Below are 26,067 nucleotides of genomic sequence, written 5' to 3' on the forward strand. Positions count from 1 at the left end.
CTCCCTGATTCTTGTAATAGAAAAAAAAATCTCGTGTACTATTGAGAAGGAATCTTTATTCAGTGACTGTGTGAGGGGCTTCGTTTTTCTTGGCCATCCCAATAGAAGGATCCTCAAAGGCCACTTCGAGAGAGGGAAGTACATATTTGCTAGGCTTACCTTGCTGTCTCATAATGGTGTGTTGTTTTGGATTTCTATAGCAAAGTACAGGCCCGAATAGCATTCTCTGCCTATCTCCAGCATGTTCAAATTCGCCTGATGAAAGACAGTGGAGGTCAGACGTTCAGTGCCAGTTGGGCTGCCAAAGAGGATGAACAGATGGTGAGGCTCTTCTTGTTGGAACCTTTTTACTTTCCCTTTTTCTTTTCTTTTCTTTTTTTTTCTATTAAGGTAAAGAGCAATATGTTTTTCTGATGAAAGAATTATTCCATAGTATAGGTTATAGATTTCTCTTACTTTAATGTGAAGTACATCTTGGATCTGGAGCCATGTACATCACACTATGTGTTGAGCACGTCAGTTTATTTCGTTCTGAAAATAGGAATTGATTGCTCATTAGATGTCAGGCCCTGTGCAAAGCCCTCGAGAAGAATAACAATTTATAGAGGTCTTTCTCAAGCAACTTCATGTTTTATTAACACTTTGAGGGAAGCACTATCGTCCTCATTTCACAAATGAGGAAACAAAGACCCAGAGAATGGAAGTAACTTGCCTGTTGTCCCACAGCTTATATGCGAAACTGGAACTTGAACCCAGATATTGTAATTGTACATTATTTACTCTTCTATTGTTTCCCTGCATCATAAGGCATTTATTTTCTGTCCTGAGGGGTCAAATTAGCTCTTGGAAAGTCCGCACTTTATCATAGGCCCTCTAAAAATGTACCATCCTCCATTTTAACATTTTTTCTTTACTAGTTGTTACTTTATAAAGTTCTTAGATTACTGGAAACAAACTTTGTAGTAATTTTTACTGCATATCAGTCATTTGAACATGCCTAGAATTTAATATTCTAGCAAGGTTTTTCTTTTTGGGTCAGAATGACAGGGAGCTTCAAGCTCTTTGGTAAGGTCAATGATTATAGAAGAAGGGACAGTCCTTCCTTAGCCTTTATAACCACAGAGATCTGTTCTGAAAAGAGAAGGATGTTTAAGTATGAGAAAGCTGCATCGTTTATCCAACTCAGTGGTGACCCTACCATAATCTTCAGTTCTCCATATACAGGAGGCATACAGGGTGCCAGGCTTATTATAAAAACATGATGGATATCCCAGAAAACAACTTGTGAATTTAAAGTAGCCAATACAACCCGGAGATAAAACCTTGTGTGTTGTGAATAATCCTTCAACCATCAGTGGAAAATGTTAGTTCTGCTCTTTCCAAGTGGAAAATTGAAACTGCCTTTATTGAGAGTCAGTTTGTCTGCTCCACTATGAAAAAATAATGTTTTAATTTAGTAGCTTTAACCACTCTATAGTAAAGACGGCAGAGTAGAACCATGAAACCCAACCCTCTGGTTGTGAGGCTCCTTCTTTATGCTGGAGTAAATTGGCACCAAAAGACAATGAACCCAAATCAAATTCAAGAAGAAAAAAATAGCTCAGAGGAGAATAACCACTGCAACTGCTGGCTTGGGATTCACAGAGGATTTCCATGGGGCTTTTTATAAGAACATTTAGGATCATCACTGCAAAACTTAATCCTAGTTCTGTGCATTCCTTTTTGAAAATATATCTAGAGAGCAAAGCCTAATCCCATTACCTGATGATTGTGGCCTTGTTTATGAGGAAGGTAGGTGTAAAATTGCCTTCTCTGGTCCTGGTTAAGATTAGAAATTCTTTCTCACATAGCTCACAGAAGGCACGTCAATAGAAGGTCCCAAAATCTACCATCTTAAGGGGATTTTATTGTGTTTGGAGTGGGGAGGAAGGAACAATCATCTTTAAGGCCCTTGTCTTTGCAAAATCTCTCTTTGAGGCGTTTGTGATGTTATAAATGAACTGATTGGTATGTGTTCAGATTTCAGAATCCTTTACCCCATCTTGGGTGAGCTGCATCCCTTCTTCCCCTGAATGACCTTCCACTGTGTCCTCCTCACCAATCCCAGCTCTAAAAGCTCCGTTATACTTGGGGAAGGAAAAAAAAACACTATCACCTTTCAAGCATTATAGTAGTTCTTTCTTTCCCTTTATCACTAAACTTTTTAAATCAGTAGTTTCTACTCTTCACCGATATTCTTCATTACCCATGCGTTTCTTAACCCCTTCCTTCTATTCCTTGTACTCTACTGAAAGTGTTCTCTTGAAATTATCTCACAGTGACCAGATCCAGGGCCTTGTCTTGGTCGTGGTCCTTTGCAACTCCAGCCTCTTGGAGGCTTTTGACATGGGACCCTTTCCTCCCTTGTTTTGCGTGACACTAGTTTCTCCTGGCTTTCCTTTCTGCATTTCTGGTGTTTCTACCTTGGGGTTTTTTTCGTTTATTTATTTATTTTTTTTTCTGATTCTTCCTCCTCTTTCCTATCTCTAAGTATGAATGTTTCTGTATTCTTTCTCTGCCTTCTCATTTTGGTGACTTATCTGCTCCCATGGTTTTAGTTTCTACTACCTATCCTTGAATGCTACTTTCCCTAAATAGCTTTGTTTGATTACCCTATGCAAACAATATCTGCACTCTTAATTATTATAGTACTATTTGTATATGAATTATGGTTCTTTTACAGCCACTACTTTATTACATAGTTATTTGCATACATAGTTGATTTTGATTTTCTGATTGTCAGTTTGTTGAGGGAAGAGAACGTTTCTTTTGCTTTGTTTTGCTTTGCTTTTCTGTATCCTTCTTATACCTAACGTGTTTGCTCTGGGTCTTATCTGTTGACATGTATAGTATACATACTCCTCTCACATTTCTGTTGTGTAATCCCTTTATAGCTTGCCTTCTGTTGCTTAGCACAATCCCTGCTTTTTTCCCGCCAATGACTTGTAATTTGTAGGAGCTGGTGGTTCGTTTCCTCAAGCGAGCATCAAGTAACCTCCAGCACTCACTGAGGATGGTATTACCCAGTCGACGATTGGCACTTCTAGAACGCAGAAGAATCCTGGCCCACCAACTGGGTGACTTTATCATTGTGTACAACAAGGTAGGTGGTTTATTTGTTAGTCCTGTGCTTTAGATTGCCACACACTAAACAGGCTAGAAGCCTCTGTCCAGCTGGGCAGAGAGGTCCTTCTTCTCTTTTCTAGCATCATCATCCCCCATGTGTGACTATTATGGGGAGCAGAACCTCACTCCTTAACCCAGCTGGGCTGAAAAGCTACTGTTACTTCTGGAGGTCCAGTGGCCATAGTTAATGCTTATCGAAAGACATACTCCTTTTGAGCACTGTTACACCTGAGATGAATCCTGGGCTATGTGATTGCATTGTCATTGTTGTGCCTGTAGACAGTGGTGAACTGACTATTTGGGAGCAAATTTGAACTGTGGATTTAATATAATGACATAATCTTCTTTCCTGAGAGAGTTATACTTTTTTCTCTAGAACGTTTTATACAGTGACATCACTTTACAACCAAGCCCAGGAAATATACTATTTAGTTAGAATATTTTGCAAAGCATCTTATAGCCAGGGGTTTCAGAATGCTTTTAGAAATATCATTTTTGGGGGAAAAAGTAGTATCATCATTTTGCGGAAAGGAAAGCTGAGGCCTGGAAATTTAAATGGCTTTTGTAAAGATGTGTCGAATGGCTAGTAGAATATCAACACACCAAATCCATAGCCGCAGTTTACTCCAGATCTATTGAGAATTTTATGTCTTATATAAGTGAATAATTTATTCAGTTTGGATGCTTGTATAGGAGTATCTTCCAAGAGCTATCTTTCCTCTCCCTAGTTGTAACAGAATACAGTGTCTCTGTTGTCATACTCTTAAAGCTACAAGTGTGACTGTAGACATTACTAAGCTACTATGAAAAGCTCTTTTCTCAATGGACTAGGTGAGTAGAAAGTAAAAACATGATAAAAACTTACATTTATTCTGCAGCTTTTACTTGGGAATTCCAAAGTGTTTCATGAAATAAGGGAAGAAAGTAGTATATCAAATTTATAGATGGCGAAAGTGCATGGAGGAATTAAATGTCTTTGCTATAAAGACAAGTTAACCCAGGGGTCATAAAACAAGATGATGAAGTGTGCATTTATCAGGAGTCATTTTTATCTTGTTTTTCTATGGGTGTTGGGGACTGGGTAGGAAACAGAACAAATGGCTGAAAAGAAATCGAAGAAAAAACTTGAGGAAGAAGAGGAAGATGGGGTGAATACGGAAAACTTTCAAGAGTTCATCAAACAAGCAAGGTAGAAGACATTCTTGGTTAATAAAAACTGTCGTCTTCCATCTTCCATACTGCTTCATTGAATTCCCAGTATTCCCCTTGTTTCTAACTTGTGGATGTGGGTAAAATCACTCTCAGAAGGAGAAAAGAGTTTCCTAGGCTTGGCTTCTCCATATCTCAGCCAATTACATTGCTGTTGTCATGGTTTCAGTTATCAAAACACTGCTGCTGGGTATCTGGGCTATATTTCTAGCCAGGCTTCAAAATACACACCACTTGAAGTGCTGAGCGAGCCCTTTGGAAAGTTGAAGTGAGAGGCTTCTAGTGTTTACTGGATATGAATTTATCCCTGACCTACTGATGCAGTGGGGATGACCAAATTTTGCCTACACTGAGTGGGTTGAGGAATTGGCAATTTCTCAGCACCCTGAGGGTTACGCCTAATTTATATAAAATAGAGCAAGTCCTTCATGCTTAGGGCTGGTCTCTAGGGATTGAAAATCTCAACATTTGGCTCTCTATCTTGATACAAATCAGGCAGGCCATTTTGTCCATTTACAGTGTGTTTCCAAAGGAAGAGGTAACAAAGACATTTAATTTTAAATTTTGTAAGACTCACACTGGAAGGCCTTATTCTAAATTAGAGAGTTGTACAAAACCACTAAAATAAAGGATAAACATCGATATAACACTATTAATTAGGCTTCCCCTATCTAAGTCGCAGTAGAAAATCAGGCGTTGAAAATCAGTAGAGTTAAGTCAGATGGTGGTTTATCAATCACCAGCATAGTACGATCTGTGTTTAATACCTCCAGACTAACTGTAGCCTCAGTATCATGTGCTTAAACTCACAGCAGACAAACACATCGCTTTGCAGGAGTTCATAATTGTGTAACGTGATTTTGTTGACATTCTTGGGTCTTGAGTGACATGATTGATAAAGCAGGTATAGAAACAAAAGAAGAAACAGTTATATAAATATCATAAACGTGGAAAAGAAAAAAACTAGATTATGTTCAGAAAATGGCTCTACTTTTAAAGTTAAAAGAATAATTTCTAGATCTTCCTAGGGATATATATAAATGTATAAATATGAAAAAAGAGAGAAAAAGAAACCTTTTAAAAGTGATGTGTAGGGGCCGGCCCAGTGGCGCAGCAGTTAAGTTCACATGTTCTGCTTTGGCGGCCCGGGGTTCGCCGGTTCAGATCGCGGGTGCGGAAATGGCACCGCTTGGCACGCCATGCTGTGGTAGGCGTCCCACATATAAAGGAGAGGAAGATGGGCATGGATGTTAGCTCGGGGCCAGTCTTCCTCAGCAAAAAAGAGGAGGATTGGCGGCAGATGTTGGCTCGGGGCTAATCTTCCTCCAACAAAAAAAAAAGATGGAAAAAAAAAGTGACGTGTAGTCCCCTATCAGGCCTAATGGGGTACTAAAAATGAATAATATATACTATTCACTGATGATATAGATTTGGAGATAAAATACATTGGAACGTATTTACTACTGATTGTGGATTAAATGTTGGTTGTTGGCAATATGTGGTAGCATCAGTCTTTTTTTTTTTATTGAGGTCATCTTGGCTTTTAACATTGTGTAAATTTCAGGTGTATATTATTATATTCCACTTTCTGTATAGACTGCATGGTGTTCACCACCAATAGTCTATTTTTAATTTGTCACCACACACATGTCCCCCTTTATCCCTGACACCCTCTCTCCACCCCCTTTTCATCTAATAACCACTAATCTGTTCTCCTTATCTAAGTGTTTGTCTTCCACATATGAGTGAAATCATACGGTATTTGTCTTTCTCTGTCTGACTTATTTTGCTTAGCATAATGCTGTCAAGGTCCATCCATGTTGTCGCGAATAGCACAATTTTGTCTTTTTTTATGGCTGAGTAGTATTCCATTGTGTATATATATATATATATATATATATATATACACCACATCTTTATCCATTCGTCCATTGATGGGCACATGGGTTGCTTCCATGTCTTGGCTATTGTGAATAATGCATCTTTTTGTATTGTTCATTTCATGTTCTTTGGATAGATACCCAGTAATGGGATAGCTGGATCCTATGGTATTTCTATTTTTAGTTTTTTGAGAAATCTCCATACTGTTTTCCATAGTGGTTGCACCAGTTTGTGTTCCCACCAGCAGTGTATGGGGGTTCCTTTTTCTCCACATCCTCTCCAACTCTTGTTATTTCTTGTCTTGGTGATTATAGCCATTCTGACAGGTGTAAGGTGGTATCTCATTGCAGTTTTTATTTGCATTTCCCTAATAATTAGTGATATTGAACTCTCTTCATGTGCCTGTTGGCCATCTGTATATCTTCTTTGGAAAAATGTTCATATCCTCTGCCCATTTTTTCATCAGGTTGTTCATTTTTTTGTTGTTGACTTGTATGAGTTCTTTATATATTTTGGAAATTAATCCCTTGTCAGATATATGATTTGCAAATATTTTGTCCTAGTTGGTGGGTTGTCTTTTCATTTTGTCGGTCGTTTCCTTTGCTTTGCAGAAGGTTTTTAATCTGATGTAGTCTCCTTTGTTTATTTTTCCTTTTGTTTCCCTTTGCTGAGTAGACATACTATTCGAAAAGATATTGCTGAGACTGATGTCAGAGTGTGCAGCCTATATTTTCTTCTAAGAGTTTTATAATTTCAGGTCTTAAGTTTTTAATGCATTTTGAGTTAATTTTTGTGTATGGTATAAGATAATGGTCTACTTTCATTCTTTTGCATGTGGCCATCCAGTTTTCCCAACACCATTTATTGAAGAGACTTTCCTTTCTCCATTGTGTGTTCTTGGCTCCTTTGTCAAAGATTATCTGTCCATAGATTCTTTCTGGACTCTTTATTCTGTTCCATTGATCTGTGTGTCTGTTTTGATTACTATAGCTTTATAGTATAATTTGAATTCAGAGAATGTGATACCTCCAACTTTGTTCTTTTTTCTCAGGATTGTTTTGGCTATTCAAGGTGATAGTTTTTGTCTTTTAGTACTTTGAATATGTCATTCTGCTCTCTCCTAGCTTGTAAGGTTTCTGCTGAGAAATCTGCTGAAAGCCTAATGGTGGTTCCTCTGTAGGTTATTTTCTTCTCTCTTGCTGCCCTTAATATTTTTTCTTTGTCATTGGCTTTTGCCAGTTTTACTATTATGTGCCTTGGACAAGGTCTTTTTGCATTGATGTAATTAGGAGTTCTATTGACTTAGTGTACTTGCATGTCCAGTTCCTTCTCCAGGTTTGGGAAGTTCTCAGCTATTATTTCTTTGAATAATCTCTCTGCTCCTTTCTCCCTCTGTTCTCCCTTTGGGGGAGAACATAATCCTTATGTTTATTTTCCTAATTGAGTTGGATATTTCTCAAAGAATTTCTTCATTTTTTAAAAATCTTAGTTCTCTCTCCTCTTCCACCTGGATCATTTTTAGGTTTCTATCTTTGAGCTCACTGATTCTCTCCTCTATAAGCTCTGCTCTATTTTTTCTGCTTTCTATATTGTTTTTTATCTCATTAATTGTGTTCTTCATATCCAGAATTTCTGTTTGGGTTTTTTTTTTTTTTTTTAGAGCTTCGGTCTCTTTGGTGAAGTATGCCTTCTGTTCATTAATTTTATTCCTGAGTTCATTGAACTGTCTTTCTGAGTTTTCTTGTAACTTGTTGAGTTTCTTTATGACAGCTACTTTAAATTCTTTGTCAGTCAGATTGTAATCTTCTGTGACTTCAAGTTTGCTTTCAGGAGAGCTGTCATTCTCCTTCTGTTCTGTCGTGTTACTGTAGTTCTTCATGGTGTTTGATGAATTGATCCTCTGCCTATGCATTTGTGGTAGTAACCACCTTTCTTTTTTGGGTACAGTTTTGCTTACTTTGGTTCTGAGCTGCTTCTGGTTCTATTTGAGAGCCTACACTTTCCAGCCTCCATTGCCTCTGCTAGAGGCATCAGCAGTGCTTGTGCTGCTTTTGCCTCTGAGGTTGCTGGTGCCTTACTACTTTTGATGTCACTGCAGTCTCAGGTATTGCCACCAGGGTCACTAGGCTCTGAGCAATTCTGCTGCTTCCAGGTCACCTGGGTCTCATGTTCCCCCACTTGTTCTTGGGCTTTCCATGGGCTTGGGTGCTGCTGCCCTGTGCTCCACCTGTTTTGCTGCTCTTGGGTTATCTGGGGGTGCTGGCAACCACTGCTGCCGGGGGCTCTGGGTCCACAGGTGTCGCTATTGCTGGCCCAGATTCTTGTATGCAGCCCTGCTGCTGGTAGAGCTGGTGTTTGGTGTGCCGCCACTGGGGACTGGGTCACTGGTTTTTCTGTGGTTCCTGAAGCCTCAGGTTGCAGGTGCTACCTGCCACTGCTGGGGGAGGAATAGAGGCTAAGCCACAAGTTTTCACACAGTCCTGCAGTCTCTGGTTGCTGGCGCCCACCTGTGTGCTTTTGGAGACCTCAGGTCAGGGCACCCTGCTCCTGCGGTGAAATCCACATTTTGGTTCCTGTCCCCACTGCTGGAGATACTAGTGCCGCTGCCAGGGGAGGAGGAAGGGGGCTGGGTCGCTGGTACTGCTTTGTGTCTTGAAGCCTCAGGGTGTGTGTGCCACCCACCACCACTGGGGGAGGGCAGGGGCCACAGCCTTTGGTTGTTGGCACTAGCATGTGTGCTGGTAGCCTGCTCTAAAACCTCAGATCAGGATATCCTGCCCCTGCAGAGGAAATTTATGCATTGGATGTAGTCCCCACTGCTGGAATGACTGGCGTCACTGCTGGGGGAGGGAAAGGGGCCAGGTCTCTATTCTGTGTCCTAAATCCTCAAGACGTGTGCCACCTGCCACTGCTGGGAGGGGCAAGCGCCACAACTCTGGTTGCCAGAGCTGGCACGCACATGCTGATGCTCTGCTCTGAAACCTTGGATCGGGATTCCCACCCCTGCTGGGGAAATTCATGCATTGAATATAGTCCCCAGTGCTGGAAGGACTGGCGTCACTACTGGGGGATGGGAAGGGGACTGGATTGCCAGCTCTGCTTTGTGTCCTAAAGCCTTAGGTTGCCGGCTGTCCTGTGTGTCCTAAAGCCTCAGGACATTTGCACCACCCACCACTGCTGGCATGGTGGGCAGGGGCCAAGCCCCAGGTGCCTTGTTTGCCCTTGCAGCCTTTGCTCACTGGCATGCTTGCTGGCATGAGGATTCATGTTTTGGATCACTGCCACTGAGGGAGAGGGAAGGGGCTACTCCCCTAGTTCCACTGCCTCCTTGGGGTCCAGTCCACCCACCTTCAGGTGTCCAGATGCATGGATCACTCAGGTGCTCTGCGTGCTGTGCAGGGAGTTCTTTGTTGGTCACTGGATGTCTGACTGGTTGTAGCTTAGAGGGTGGAGACAAGGGGAATGACTCACTGTGCCATGATGCTGACGTCACTGCACATGAGTTATTTTCTTATATTTAGGGTACTACACAGAGACCTTTATCAGGGTTGGTAAGTTCACACACGTGCAGGAGTCAGGCAGGGAATTATAACTCATAAAGTGGGCAGAGGATAAAATGGGAGTTCTAAAGCAGCTTGTATTTTGACCAGCCTTAACCTTTCCCTTTCAGGGTTCTGCACAGGGCCAAATAAAACACACTGACAGGCAGAGGCAGTCGCCCATTTGCAACCTCAGTCTTAGGTCTTTGATAGTTCCTTGAGGTGCTTCTCTTGTGGCACTTTGCTGCTTTGGAGACCTTGAGGTTTATTCTGAGACTCATAGAAGCAGTTTCCTAGGTTGTCGTTACAGTGTATCCTGAAGACTGGGTATAGGTTCTTTGTAATAAGGCTGGAGTGCTTTGCTTATTTGAAGGCCATTTATTTGGAACCTAGCCAGGCTCCAGGAAAAAAATGCAAAAGGCCATTGAGAAGCTGCTACAAATGTTACAAACTCCATGCATAGCATGTTTACTGGATGAATCCTCTAGGTCTTCATCTATTTCCTTGTACTTTCCATTTTGTAGATGTTCGTAAAGAGTAGATCATTTCAATAATTGAAGTGACCTTAGAGACCATCTAGTTCACTCTCTTTCATTGTGTAGTTGGTTAGGGAATTCTTCCCTGGTTAACATTGGTGGGTCTCTCTATTTCTGACACTGGTAATTAAAATGACAAGTGAATACACTTTAATTATCTAGAAGTAGAGTGGGCAAACTGTGAAGGGCCAGATAATAAATATTTTAGACTTTGTGGGCTACATGTGGTGTTTATAGAAAATTCTTCATTAAAATATAAAAATCCTTCTTAGCTGGGAGTCAGACGAACACAGGCTGCTGGTCAGGCCTGGCCCACAGTCTGCAGTTTGTTGACATCTATCTAGAGCATGGCTGTCCCATAGGGCTTTCTGTGTTGTAGCCACTGAGTACTTGAAATGTGACTAGTATAACTGAGGAAAAGAATGTTTAAATTTATTTAATTTTATTTAAATTTAAATAGTCACATATGTCTAGTGGCTATCATATTGGACAATGTAGATCTAGAAAATTCACTGTGGAGTGAATAAAGCCTTAGCATGCTGTAAATTTTTTAGATTGCTTCATTTATATTCCTATTTAACTGTCTCTTAATAGGGGGTTTTCAGCTTGTGCTTTTCATTTTCCCCTTCTCCAGCTTACTCTACTTCCATAATAATATTTGGTGGAAAGATTTTCCAGAACGGCTTCTGTTCTGATCATTCTTTCTCTCCTCATTTCAGTGAGGCTGAACTGGAGGAGGTGTTGACTTTTTATACCCAAAAAAACAAGTCTGCAAGTGTCTTCCTGGGGACTCACTCAAAAAGCTCTAAAAACAGCAACAGCTATTCTGATAGCGGGGCAAAGGGTGGTAAGTATGTTGGTTAATTAATGAAAACTAAGAAGAACAAGTGAAATAATGAGCTATGTAAAGGAGAGCCAACAATAATGTTCTGCTTCAGCACTAATAGACTCCAAGGTGGTGACATGGTACAATGTAGGGGTGGGAGATGAGGAAGCATTACATTTTTGTCCTGAGAGCAGAAGAGGGACGTGGTCTGATTTTTTTTCCTGGTAATTAACAGCAGAGAGTGTTTCAAGACAAGCTAATGATAAGCTAATATTTAGGAAGCCACTTACATTGCTATGTGCTGGCTGTGATATTATTTTTTTACTTCCAAAAACCATATGGAGTAGGTGCTATTATAAAACTTCTTTACAGACGAGAAAACAGAAGCTGAGAGAGACTGAGTAACCGTGGGGTGGCACGGGAATTTGAACCTTAGTTGGCCTGACTCAGAGCTTATGGTCTTAATCTGTGGCCTTCTGCCTCTCCTAATGATTATTTCTCACTTATTAAATTTTTGCTTCCTCTAGCTCACCACCATTGGCATTCGGGGTAGGAGAATTCTTTGTTGTGTGGGACTGTTCTATACCTGGTGGGTTGCCTAATATTCTTAGTCCCAGGCCCTAAATGCTGTTAGCTTACTTCAGACAGTGTGATAATCCAGTGTCCCCATGCACTTCTAAAGTTCTTACGGCTGGGGAACTCCAGGACTGGGGCATTTTTGAGTTGGTGTGGACCAAACCAGCTCATGTCGTGTGATCAAAAAATTGCAGTGATACTCTGTTATAAACAAAGTTTTGTGCTTTAAATGTAAGATTCATTTAAAATCTACATGGAAGTGTAAGACAGGTAATCAATAAACTCATTTTGTTCGTGTGCTAAGCACTAGATTCAAGGATGGAGACATGTTCCCTGCTCTTAAGCTTACCACAGTCCATTGTGGAAATAGCCAGCATAATTGATCATTTAAAATGTAGAGTGAGTTTTCCCGAAGAAACAGTGTTAATGTTTTAAAACCTGTTTAGATTCAGAGGCTAGTCCACAAAAGCCTGTTTAGCTCACTGTATAATTGAATTATTGTATTATTAGAAGTCCTTCTGAGTCCAGCCCTCTGAGCTTTCCTAGGTTGTCTGAGTTCTGAAGCTAGTTTATTCATCTGTTCATTCATTCCTGCTACACATTTTTACTGAGCACCTATTATGTGTCAGACACTGTGATAGTTGCTAGGTATACAATGACCAAGACTGTCATAGTACTCGACTTCATAACTTTTATCATCTAGTGGATGAAGTTGGGTGAGTACATACAGGAAAAAAGTTGATGGATGCTCTGAGAAGCTCCTATAGCAGTGTTGGGAAAGGGAGGCTGAGAAGTTTTTGTAATGAGGTTGGGGTAGGGAAAAGTGTGTTAACCTAGGGAGGTCAGGGCCTAGACTGGCGTTCAGATGGAAATTTTCCCCTGGCGGTAATGGAGAGGCCCTAACAGCATGTACTGGCTGCACCTATTTGTACAGATGGGTCCTTGGAAATTCTGGAGACTGCCTTTACATAAGAAGATCTATACCTATCAAGAATAACTACTGCCCAGAGAGGCAGTAGGAAGACCTCAAGGAAACATGACGTTTGATCATATCTAGACTCATTTCAAACATAAGCAAACAAATATGTGACAGTTTTACCACTGCTGGTGCAGATGATAAGAGAATTAATCTGTCCTTATGAAAGATGATCTGTAAAATGGCCTTTCTTAAGTTTTTGTATGAACCTAGCCCCTGAGAAAGATTTTGGAACATTTCCCTAAATATGTGATTAGCTCTGGCTATCCTGTTTCAAAATTCTGTGGTAGAAAAAACCTAATTTATTAGAGTGATTTTGTTATTGAATATGTTGATCAGCTTATCTCAAGTAAACTCACTCAGCTTACTCAAGTCAAACCAAGGATTTATGTTACGATACAGAACTATTGTGGTATCCAAATATCAACAACAAATACTGGGGCTCTTCTTTCTATCTCTTGGGAGTTGCCCTGCTCCATACGTATTAAGACATCCTTGCTCCATTGGGTACCACCAACCAGCTTGGTCTCTTAGTTCACTTAGTCTGAATTCTTGGCAGAGGTGTCTGACTGCCATTACCTATTTTCTTTTCCAGGCATATCCTAGCTTGTTGGCAGTCCATGGATGGCTACCCAGGGTCTAAGTATCTTTCCCTGGTTCGGATAGCTGGAGCTGGGGTTGGGGATAGTTAAGAATCATGTGGTTGGTTGTCCACTCAACAGGACTGTGGTTATGGCCATCCTTGAAAAAGTGTGGTGAGATATGCAGTGGTTCCTAGCATTGATCACTAGTTGTGTTGTATTTTGGAAACAAAATTATATGTAGAGCAATGCTTTAGCATTTGATTAGTAGGAAAGCCCAAGGTCAGTATCTTTTTCTCGTTTCAGATCACCCTGAGACAACAGAAGAAGTGAAAATAAAGCAACCCAAACAGCAACAGGCAACAGAAATTCACTCTGATAAATTATCTCGTGAGTGACTTGAAATCTAAATAGATTTGCTGAGCTCTAAGTCCCCAAAAGAAAAACAAAGTCATCAGATATTAAATGATTCTAGAGCACGAGACGTTACCCTAAAGAAGTTCCTTTTCTTTGTTTTTCTTTTTCCATTAGAGTTTCCTCTTATCTACTGATAACCTATTTTCCTTTCAAGGAATTGTTCGCTTTCTTAGTGTTTAGAAATTCTGAGCACTTTGTTTTTTCCTAGAAGGGTGAAAAGCAGAGGGAGAGGAGTTAGCTGTCACTACCTGAAACTGTCCTGATGCTCTGACATTTGTAAAACTCTCGCTCTGGTTGATGGAGGTAGTCCCAACTCCAGCTTTTAGAAAGAACTAAAAAAGAAGTATTTCTGTTGCTGGGTGGTGGCAGTAGGCAAAATTCATTAAGTTCATGATGGATGCTCGTTAAAGTCTGTATTTTTCTTGATTTCTGTTTCATGCCAAGATTATTTTGATGTTTAAAAATGTTTACTTCATGTTTTATAGAGATTATATGTCAGTTTTTCTAAAATGATCTGTTTTTTGTTTGTTTTTATTTTAATAGGATTTACCACTTCAGCAGAAAAAGAGACTAAATTAGTCTATACCAATTCTTCCTCTGCTGCTTTCTCTGGTCCTACTGCTACTCTTCTGCAGAAAATTCCCAACACCCATTTTTCATCTGTTGTTACAACCTCTGACCTCTCAGCAGGGCCTGGCCACCATTCTTCTTTATCTCAGATCCCTCCAGCTATCCCCAGCATGCCTCACCAGCCAACAATTTTACTGAGCACCGTCCCTGACAGTGCTTCTCCCTCTATACGTCCTGGAACACAGAGCATACCAAGCCCCGCTGGCCTGCCACGCTGTCGATCAGGCAGTTACACCATTGGTCCATTTTCCTCTTTCCAAAGTGCTGCACACATCTATAGCCAGAAACTGTCTCGTCCCTCTTCAGCAAAGGCAGGTGAGTGAGAAAATGAAAGGCAGCCTGCAATGTCAGCTCCTCCCCAGCCCCAATAAAAAAAGAATGTCATCTCTTCCCTTTGCCTTTTCTTTCGAAAGGTAAAGGGACACAGGCTGCATTGTTCTGATGCGACTAAGGAAGAGTCTTGCATTTGGTCCAGTAGCATTCTTTGATGTGAAATGAAACAGGACTTCTTTTAGGTGCTGGGGATAAAAAGATGAATAAGACAAGGCTTCTGTTTACTAGGAGCTTGCAGTCTAGTCAGCAGATTTCCAATCACAGATAATCATAGACCTATGAGTGTGCCATGTGTCTTCTTTCAGATTCAAATAGTTATTCCTGACATCAGACAGGTTAGTATTTTTATTTTTCAGGGTAAACTCAAGTATGACCTGAATAAATAACCAAAAAATTCTTAAAATATGGTATCTTATTTTTAAATGAAGTAGACTCATATATCATTCAAGTTTTTTCCCTCTTTTTTATAACAGCTTTATTGAAATATAATTCACATACCATAAAATTCACCCCTTTAAAGTGTACAATTCAGTGTTTTTTAGTATATTCACAGTATTGTGCAACCAACAGCACTATTTTATTGTAGAACATTTTCATTATCCCCAAAGAAACCCCATACCTATTAGCAGTCACTTTCTATTTTCTCCTCCCACTGGCCCTGGCAGCTATTAAATGTTTTTCTGTCTGTAGATTTGCCTATTCTGGACATTTCATATAAGTGGAATCATATGATTGGTGTTCTTTTGTGAATGGCTTCTTTCACTTATCGTAATGTTTTCAGGGTTCATCCATCTTGTAGCATATATGAGTACTTCATTCCTTTTTGTGGCTGAATGATCGTCCGTTGGATGGATATACCACATTTTGTTTATCCATCTGTCAGTTGATGGACATTTGGGTTGTTTTCACTTTTTGACTGTTATAAATAATGCTGCTTTGAGCATTCTTGTACAAATGTTTGTGTGGACCTATGTTTTCATCTCTCTTGGGTATATACCTAGTTGTGGAATTACTGGGTCATATGGTCACTTTATGGTTCCTCTTTTTGAGGAACTTCCAAACCATTTTCCAAAGTGAGTACACCAATTTACCACCAGCAATGTATGAAGGTTCCAGTTTCTCCATAAGCTTGTCAGCACTTATTATTGTCTGTTTTTTTTTTTTTATTTTGCCTATCCCGGTGGGTTTGAAATAGTATCTCATTTTTGTGGTTATCATTTGCATTTTTCTGATGACTAATAGTGTTGAGCATCTTTTCAAGTGCTTATTGGCCATCTGTATACCTTCTTTGGGTAAATGTCTATTCACATCCTTTGCCCATTTTTAAATTAGGATATTTGGCTTTTTATTGTTGAGTTGTAAGTGTCCTTCATATGTTCAGGATACAAGTACCTTGTCAGATACATGATTTAGAAATATTTTCTCCCATTCTGCTGGTTGTCACTTCATTTCCTTGAAGCGCAAAAGTTTTTAATTTTGATGAAGTCTAATTTATTTATTTTTTTATTGTTGCTTGTACTTTTAGTATCATATCTAAAAAAATGTTTGCCTAACCCAAGGTTGCAAAGATTTATGTGTATGTTTTTCCTAAGAATTTTATAGTTTAGGCTCTTACATTTAGGTCTGTTATCCATTTTGAATTCATTTTGTACATGGTGTCACATAAAGGTCTATCTTAATTTTTTTTGCTTGTGGATATTCAGTTGTCCCAGCCCCACCTGTTAAAAGAATATTATTTCCCTGTTGAATATTCTTGGCACTCTTGTCAGAAATCATTTAATCATAAATGTAAGGGTTTATTTCTGGGGTCTCAATTCTATTCCACTGATCTATATGTCTGTCTGTGTGCCGGTACCACGTTGTCTTGATTACCGTAGCATTGTAGTAAGTTTTGAAATCACCAAGGGTGATTCTTCCAACTTTGTTCTTCTTTTTTGTATTGTTTAGGCGTTCTGGATCCCTTGCATTTTCAGATGAACTTCAGGATCAGCTTGTCAATTTTTGCAAAAATAGATGGGATTTTGATAGGGATTGCACTGAATCTGTAGATTAGTTTGGGGAATATCTTAACATCAGTCAAGTTTTTAAACACTTTAGTAATATCCTTGTTAAGGTGAGTTACAGCTAAGCTATGTTTTCTATATAGCCAATCTATATTTTTTAATCAGTATCTGATTTCAAATGAAATGGATATTATAGTATACAGCTTGAATCAGAGGTATTAATGGTCCAGTTTAATAAATCATAAATATGAATATGTGCATATATGTGTGTCTATGCTAGTTCTGGGTGTTTACTTTTGGGATTTAATCTTCTAAAATCAATAATAATAATAATAATAATAATAGTCTTCTAGTTTGGACTATTTTCTTCCATATGAGAAGTTCAATAAAAGATCAGTGTTGCCAGTACCCTATATTGTCATCAAAACTTTTTTTTAAACCTTCTTTTTTCATCCTTTCCCAGAGAGGAATAGAGAATAGAAGCAGCTAGTCACTTCAAAAATATTTTCTAGTTTCTGTTGTGATTTCTTGTTTGACCCATGGATTGTTTATAAGTATATTGTTTCATTTTCAGATAGTTGACGTTCTCTACTTTTTGTAATTGGCCTTTAGCTTATTTCCACTGTGGTCAGACATCATATTCCAAATTGCTTAAACAATAGTAGACAACAATATATAGATAACAATGTATGTATAGTCAACAACAGTGTAGTAGACAACAATAATAGCCTATAAGTGATTGGAGTCAAATTTTTCCATGGTGATTGAATAGTTTTGGAATGAGATTAAAATATTATTTAACTTTAGACTTTTTAAAGATAAATATACTGTATCAACGTTCAAAAGTCACCACTAAATGGATAAAATACAGAAATTCTAAACATACAGGAAGAAGAAAAATGGATTGAGGGGGAGAAAACCCACAAACATAGAAGCATACAAGCAAGAAGCTTAGAAAATGCAAGAGACATGGAAACTTAAAAGATGCTAAACCAAGCCCCAATTTATTAAGAAATCAAATAAACATAAATGGGTTGAACTTGTTAGAAGAGTGTCAGATTGAATGTTTTAAAAATCCAACTATATGTTGTTTACCAGAGAGAGATAAACCTAAAGATAAGGACATGGATGACTGAAAGTAAAAGGATCAAGAAAGAAATACCATGTAAATACCAACCAGAAGGAAGATGGTCTAACTATATTAATATCTCTAAGATATAAAATTTTCCTACAGATACAGAGAGTAATTACATAAAACAAAAGATTCAGTTCAGCCGAAAGACAAAACAGTTCTAAGTTCACCTAATAAAATAGGCTCCAAATATATAAAACAAAAATTGATAGAGTTACAGGAGAAATCTACAAATCTGATGTCTTAGTGGGAGATTTCCGCATACTTCTATCAGTTATTAATAGACTAAATAGATTTTCTTTTAAAGAGTTTATTTTTCCTTTTCCGCCCCAAAGCCTGCCGGTACATAGTTGCATAGTTTTAGTTGCGGGTCCTTCTAGTTGTGACATGTGGGACGCTGCCTCAGCATGGCTTGATGAGCGGTGCCATGCCTGCACCCAGGATTCGAACTGAAACCCTGGGCCACTGAAGCGGAGCACATGAACTTAATCACTCGGCCATGGGGCCAGCCCCCAAGTAGATTTTTTAAATCAGCAAAGATAAAGAGGATTTGAACAAGATAATAAGTTTTGTCTAGTGATTATTCATAGGACTGTGTACCCAATAATTAGAGAAAATATCTTCTCAAGCACACATGATATATTTATAAAAACCGGTCATATCTACATCATAAAATAAGACCACAAATTTTAAAGAATTGGTATCATAAAGCCACATTCTCTGTCCACACTCCAATTAAATTGAATGTCAGTAACAAAGAAATATATAACAAATTGTCATGTCTTTCAAAATTTAAAAGAGTTGAAGAAGAAATCATAATGGAAATAAATTTACAGGAATTAGAATTGAATGATAGTGAGAAAGCTGCGTGTCCAAATGTGTGGAGAACATGAAAGGCAGTATTTGGAGGGAAATTTACTTCCTTAAATACATTTGAAAAGAAGAAAGGCTGAAGATTAATGTGCTAAATATCGGATTTCAGACATTATAAAAACAACAGTATCATAAATCTAAATAAAAGAGAATTTAATAAGAGCAAAAATCACAGAATTCAAAAATAAAGTACAGTAGAGGAAATATCAAAACCAGAAAGTTCTTTGAGAAGCATAATAAGTTGGACAAACCTCTGGTGAGAGTGATCAAGAAAAGAGAGAAAACATGGATAAATAATAGAAGGAATGGAAAAGCAGACAGAAAATATAGCACAGGTGACAAAATTAATAGAATACTGTTAACTACTTTATTCCAATAAAATTGAAAACTTATACAAAATGGATGAATGCCTAAAGAAGTATAACTTAAGTAAAGTTGAGAAGAGGAAGAAAGCCTGAATAGTCCTATAAGTATTAAAATAATTGATACAGTAGTTAAAAATCTTCTCACAAAGAAAACATGAGGCCCAGATAGTTTTATAGGTAAGTTTTAATGATCTTTTAAGGGGCAGATAATTCCAATCTTAAACTCTTCTAGAGAATGAAAAAAGAGACAGTAATCCTTAACTCATTATGTATGGCTAGTTTAATCTTGATAATAAAGCCAGTTAAGGACAATATTAGAAGGGAAAATTAGAGACCAGTTTTGTTTATGAACATAAATGCAAAAATTCTAATCAAAATATAAACCAACTAATTCTAGCAACATATGAAAAAGATGGGATACCATGAGCAACTTTATCCGAGGAATATAGGGGGGGTTTAACATTAGGAAATCTATAAATGTCATTTGCCACGTCAGCAGATTAAAGGAGAAAACCTATATTCATTATCTTAGTAGATGCAGAAAAAGAATTTGATAAAATTCTTTGCTAACTCTTGATAAAATTCTTTGCTAATTCTTTGCTAACTCTTTCATACTAGGAAGAGCAGGAGACCCTCAACTTGAAAAAGGCTATCTGCCAAAATCCTGCAAGAGGTATCAGTGTAAACGGGGAAATGTTGAAAACATTCCCTTTAATGTTAAGAGCAAGAAAAGAGCGCCCACTAACATTGCTTCTATTCAGTGTTTTACTGGAGGTCATAGCCAGAATAATAAGATAAGAAAAAGAAATAAAAAACATGAGGATAATAAAAGATGAAATGAAATTTGTTTATATCCAGATAATACGTATCTACATAGGGCACTGAAAATAATCTACAGATAGATTTTAGAAATAATTAGTATAGCGGTATAGATGGCATAAGAGCAGTATTAAAAATCAGTAGCTTTTTTTATATATTAACAACAAAGAGCTAGCAATTTTTTTTTGAATTGTGGTAAAATAGACATAATATAAAAGTTACCATTTTAGGGGCTGGCCCCATGGCTGAGTGGTTAAGTTCACACGCTCCACTGCAGGCGGCCCAGTGTTTCATTGGTTCGGGTCCTGGGCGCGGACATGGCACTGCTCGTCGGGCCACGCTGGGGCGGCGTCCCACATGCCACAACTAGAAGGACCTACAACAAAGAATATGCAACTGTGTACCAGGGGGCTTTGGGGAGAAAAAGGAAAGAAATAAAGTCTTAAAAAAAAAGTTACCGTTTTAACTATTTTTAAGTGTACAGTTCAATGGCATTAAGTATATTCACATTATTGTGCAACCATCATCACCAAGGAAACAATGTTTTAAAAAACGTCATTTACAATAGCATAAAAACTATAAGCTATTGAGGGATAAATTTAGGAAAGACTTTTATAAGACTTTGTTGAGAGACATTAGAGAAAACCTAAATAAATGAATAAATAGACTTTGTGCATGGATAGGTGGACTCAATATCATAAATGTTTGTAATCAGATTAATCTCTGGATTCAATGCAATTCCAACCAAAATCTCAACAGGTTTGTTATTGTACTTGACAAACCTATTCTAAAATGATAATGAAAAGGCAAAAGACCAAGAATAGTGAGAATATACTGAAGAAGAAAAGGTGGAGGAGTGTCTTATTAAGGCTTAACATAAAGCTATGTTAACTAAGATAGTATAGTATTGGAAAGGGTACAGGCACACTGACCAGTGGAACAGAATAGAAAGTTGGAAAGAATCACCCAAATAGGTGAAACTTTGACATTTGACAGAGGTGACATTGTAGATAGTGGAAAAGGAGGGATTTCTCAATAGTGCTGGGATAATTGGTTATCCATACAGGAAAAAAGTGAAATTAGATCCCTGCCTTGCACTATGCGTAAAATCAGTTTCAGATGCAAAACTTAAAACTTCTAGAATAAAATAAAGGAGACCATGTTTAAGATTTTATGATAGGAAGCAAAAGTAAAAACATAAGCAAAACTCCTATAAATCAATAGGAAAAAGGCAACCCAATAGAAAAATTATCAGTGATATCAGAAAAGAGGGAACAGGTGCTCAACAACGTTATTAATCAGATGAATGTAAATGAAGACTACCGTGAGATTTTACACCTTCTAAAAGAGGGAAGAATTAAGATGCTTGACAATACTAAGTGTTGGAGAAGATGTGAATGAGTAGGAACTGAAAATGTGTGGGAGTGTAAAAATTACCATTTGACATTATCACATAAATTTGTTTAAATTCACATACCCTATGACCCAACAATCCCACTCCTAGGCATATGCACAAGAGAAGTTCTTCATTATGTGCACCAGGAGATGTGTGCAAGAGTGTTCACGACTACACTGTTTATAATACCAATAAGCTTGAAATAACCAAAATACCCATTGGTAGGGGAATAGAAAAATGAGTTGTAGTGTATTTGCAAAATGGAATTCAAAACAGAAAAAATTAGTGAATTTCAGCTATACTTGGAAAGAATGAATTGTGGAAGTATGGTACTGAATAATAAGCAAGTCCCAGGAAACTACTAAGTAGGATGCCATTTTTGTAGAGCTCAAAAACAAGCAAAATTAACTAGTGTTTTGTTTAACTATGCAAGCACACACAAATACATAAGACAGAAGTATATTTTAAAAAAGGAAGGGGATGAATGAAAGGGGGAGATTAGGGATGAGGAGGAGCACCTGGGTTGATGCATGTTAATTGGTGTGTGGTTCTTGGGTTGGGCAGTAAGTTCATAGATGTTCATTATAGTATGTTTTATAACTTCATCTCTTATAAATAGTATTTTGTATGGACTAAATAATATAAGAAACATGGAAAAATCTGTTAGAGATTTTTTTTTTTTGAGGAAGATTAGCTCTGAGCTAAGTCTGTTGCCAGTCTTCCTCTTTTTTGCTTGAGGAAGATTCGCCCTGAGCTAACATCTATACCAGTCTTCCTTCATTTGGTATGTGGGTTGCCACCACAGCATAGCTGATGAGTGGTTTAGGTCCGTGCCCAGGATCCGAACCTGCAAAATCAGGCTGCCAAAGCAGAGCACACCGAACCTAACCACTACGCCATGGGGCCAGCCCCTGTTACAGACTTTTTAAAGCAGTATCACCAAATTGTATATATAAAATGACCATGGTTGTCTAAATGTTAATAAGACAGAAAGAAAACACATTATAATGTTTCTAATTTTCTCAGTTTTTAATTTTTTTCCAATGATATGTATGACTTTTATCATTAAAAAAATATAAACTTTCATTTTATATTAATTTCTTTCTGCCAAAATTTCAGTGCTCAGAAATAATAGAACTCTCTGATATTATAGTTGAAAGAAGAAAATTTAAATCTGAAAGGAAAATCAGTTGTTTGATGATATAAGATTATTGCTGTTTTTCTAAATACACTCAGTTTTGCTTTTATCGCTACTTCCTTTTTGAGCTTTGTAAGAAGGGCTGTGGATGATTTGACACGCGATGTCATAGACTAACAAGTACAGTCACATAACAAGAAAAACAAGAATTATGAGTTTCAAGGCTACATTTTTTATTCATTAAGGTTAGTAAATTCTGGGATTGATTGTTCCCTGCTACATATGACAAAAATTCTTTTTTGTGAGGCATTCGTAGTGAGCAAAAACACATTCATAAATGCATGTCACAATTTGGCGGTAGGACCAGTTTCTAGGGTACGGTAGGGATTTAGTTTTGTTTTGGTGAGCATCTGTAGATAGTTTATTGCTCCTTAGGTTGTCGCAGATCCCTAGGATTCAGTAAAGTGTCTGTGGGCTGAGACTTCTCTGTCATCATCCTGAGTTTTTCAGGGCTTTTTTCCTAAGAGGGGAAAACTTTTCTCTTTTTTAGCAGGTTCATGCCATCCAAACAAGCAGCATTCAGGAGTAGCCAAAACACAAAAGGAGGGAGAAGATGGTTCTTCGCACAGCAAACGATACAACCAAAGCATGGTGACGGCCGAACTTCAGCGGCTGGCTGAGAAGCAGGCAGCAAGGCAGTATTCGCCGTCCACGCACATCAGTCTCCTCACCCAGCAGGTATGGACAACCGGTTTGGGGAGCCCAAGAGCTCTTTGGACCCGAGGAGAGGATTAACAACAGGGTACTCTGTCCTCCCCTGTCTTTATGACTTCCCAGAGACTGGTGACTGTTGAATGAGTGTTAGTGAGTTTCAAGCTAAAGAATGAAAGTGTTCCTCTTCAGCTTTAAAGAGTTTCTGTTACAGGTATTGCAAAGTTAAGTCTGCTAAGGCTCTGATGTACTTACTTCATGGATAAATAGACTTGAATGTTCAGCTGTAAATATACTTTTAAAGGATCTTTAAAAATAACTTCTTCCTTGGTAAAATTTTCCAGTGAGTTCTAGTCTTATAAATCTTTTTACCAGAATGCCATAACATTACCTTTTACTTTCTTTTTTCTTTTTTTTTACTGTACTACCTTTCATCTCATGACCTTAGGATGTTTTCTGGGTACTAGTTAATGAATTATTTCAATACACTCTTATCCAGCACACATCCTTCTCCCCATTTTACAGATGAGGGAAACTGAGGCTGAAAGAAGTGATGTAATCAAGGTCATCCGGCAAGCTGGATGGATACCAGGATTTTGACTTTGTTATATGTCTAATAACAAGCTTACAACACAGTGAAGTTAGATGAAATTTTCAAGAACTTTGGGGTTCTTTTTGCCCTTCTTGCTGTTTACCCCTATGGTGTTTAACTGGAAGTAGAAGCCGTATTTTCTCCTTTTCCTTAATGCAAAATAGCAACAAACTTCTCCAAAGGAATCATCATAATTTAACTCCACAGTTTTATTTTGCTATATCTGTGTTGTGCCGAATTCCTTAATTGGTGGCAACTCTGTAGTGACAATGAAGTCTAGAAAAAAGTGAAGCTGAAAATTACTTCAGGCGCATGTTAAAGTAGGCAACACACTGCTCCCTGGTGGTGCCCTACTTCTCTGTATAAAGTTTGGGACAAGAATTCAGATTATTTTTTAAATCCTTAATAGTTTGAAGCAAGTGGGTGAGGAGGACTAATGTGATATAGGAAGCGAGGAATCTTACATGGCATGTTGAGACTTGAAAGGAGTTGGATAGTTAGATTTTAGTGATAGAATAGAGGGAATAGAACATGATGACTATGGTAGAATGGAAAGGAATTTTGAAATGTGAAGTAGCTACAATGAAGGTAGGGCCAGTGATTTGCGACACTTTTTTCATTGGGTCATTGACTAGAGTATGTTTCCGATTTATACATGAGTAGCTAGAAGCACCAAGACATTGAGAAATTTTCTTTGCAATTGTAGTAAAAAACTTAGCTAATATTAGTCTTTACATGTTTTCAACTCCTGTCATTTGGTAGACTGCAAAGCTTGCAAAATGGCAGGATTCTGATGCCGTGGAATCCAGGGTGATTGTATCCTAGTTGGGAAGTCATCCCCCTTCAGTCCATCTTTCTTATCTAAGAAGAATTTCAGTGCCAGTGAATTAAAAGTCCATCAGACCTCTCTTCGTAGGGATCTGAACTTGCCATTAGATGTCAGTCTTAACTTTTAGAGTCTTGCTAACAGGGTGGTTAGTGCCTGGTACAATAGTGAGGGAGCTGCTGCTGTATGTAATGAGCAGGGCAGAGTAGTCGAAAGAGAGCTGGATTAGCCATCTAATGACCTGCCTACTTCTTCCACTTACTAGCTGTGTGATCTTGGGCAATTCACTCAACTTCTCTCAACCTTACAGTCTTTATTTGTTCATGGGGAAAATACAACAGGGTCATGAAGATGGTGTGCAAAAACCTCTTTGTTGGGTCAAAATGTCATATGCTTGGAAAATATTATTTCAACCATAAACAACTTTCATTAATAAATGATTTCTAATCTGATTTGAAATAGGTTTTTGGATAAAATATAGTGTTACCAAAATAAAATATGAAAAGCTCAATTATATGTTATTTGGCCTCTTCCCCTCAGAGAAAATAATTCCTTAATTTGGAATTTGGAAAATTCTGCCTTTTATTGTTCTTTTTCTGGTAAATAACTAATAGCGTGTTATAATGGCTTAATATCAGCTCTAGTATATTTGTTTACTAGCTGTTTCCTTTTTCTCCTAGCTATGTTTGGAAGAAAGTTTCTTACTCACTCCTCTAGTTTCTTACTCACTGAGGCAAGTGACAAAGTGTCCATGGCTTTCTGGTGAGAGGGGGGCATCCAGACAGGAAGTGGTGGGGGCTCTGCCCTTCTCTCTGGATTTGAAGAATGAAAGCTCACACTCAGCTGCGTCAGAAGCAACCTTGTGTCCAGTTATCACTTTAAATGCTTTTGATTTCCTCTTACCTGAGACTATTTCCTTATTTTCAATTCCTATTTTGTGTTTTCTTTTTTTTTTTTCATATATCCAATAGGCTTAATGAATATTTTCTTTTCCCCTTCCCTTTTTTTGATAAGATAATTCTGGATATATTTATTCATTCACTTGTTTTCTAATTGATTATTTTGTTGTTTTATCTTCAATCTCCTTCCTTCTACTCTCCCTAGTTTTGTGTTGTTATTTCCTCCCAATATCTTGAGTTGGGTGCTTAATTTATTTACTTTCGTTCATTCTTGTTTTTTACTATATTTACAGCTGTGAATTTTTCTCTGAGCATTGCTTTAATTATAGCATGTAAGCTCTGGTATATCTTTACATTTTTTTCTGTGGAGAGTGTTAAGAGACCTATTAAATGAGGAAAGCTGATTTTAAATTATTTATGCTATTTTGGAAGATGAGTATAAAAAATTGAAATCCTTGGGTATTTCTGAAAAATCATTTTATCTATCATTTCAACTACTTAGCTCATTAAAGTTTTTTTTTTTTTTTTTTTGGGACTTCAGCTACCAGAATTATGGTACAGTTCCATTAAAGTTTTTAGTGGCATTATCCATAAAACTTTTCATTCAGATGTGTTTGTTCTATTTATTCATTCAAAAACATTTT

At 38.0% G+C, this 26,067-nt stretch overlaps 1 protein-coding gene across 26 annotated transcripts in view; it reads left to right on the forward strand.

Moving 5' to 3' along the window:
• TTLL5 (tubulin tyrosine ligase like 5) overlaps positions 1 to 26,067 on the forward strand; it is a 279,445-nt gene that overhangs the window by 105,499 nt on the left and 147,879 nt on the right. For 17 of the 26 annotated variants that reach the window (XR_011504698.1, XR_011504700.1, XR_011504699.1 and 14 more), the window contains 7 exons: positions 201 to 321; positions 2,996 to 3,142; positions 4,251 to 4,354; positions 11,050 to 11,177; positions 13,596 to 13,679; positions 14,250 to 14,651; positions 22,946 to 23,133. Coding sequence is in view for 23 of the 26 variants with exons in the window: in XM_044774056.2 (XP_044629991.1) it covers positions 201 to 321; positions 2,996 to 3,142; positions 4,251 to 4,354; positions 11,050 to 11,177; positions 13,596 to 13,679; positions 14,250 to 14,651; positions 22,946 to 23,133 (1,174 nt within the window). In the remaining 3 variants the exon portion in view is untranslated. The remainder of the gene's footprint in view (positions 1 to 200; positions 322 to 2,995; positions 3,143 to 4,250; positions 4,355 to 11,049; positions 11,178 to 13,595; positions 13,680 to 14,249; positions 14,652 to 22,945; positions 23,134 to 26,067) is intronic. The other 9 variants (XM_070514095.1, XM_070514098.1, XM_070514097.1 and 6 more) reach the window with 2 other exon arrangements.

The sequence above is a fragment of the Equus asinus genome, chromosome 7, assembly GCF_041296235.1.
Source record: "Equus asinus isolate D_3611 breed Donkey chromosome 7, EquAss-T2T_v2, whole genome shotgun sequence".
NCBI lineage: Eukaryota > Metazoa > Chordata > Mammalia > Perissodactyla > Equidae > Equus > Equus asinus.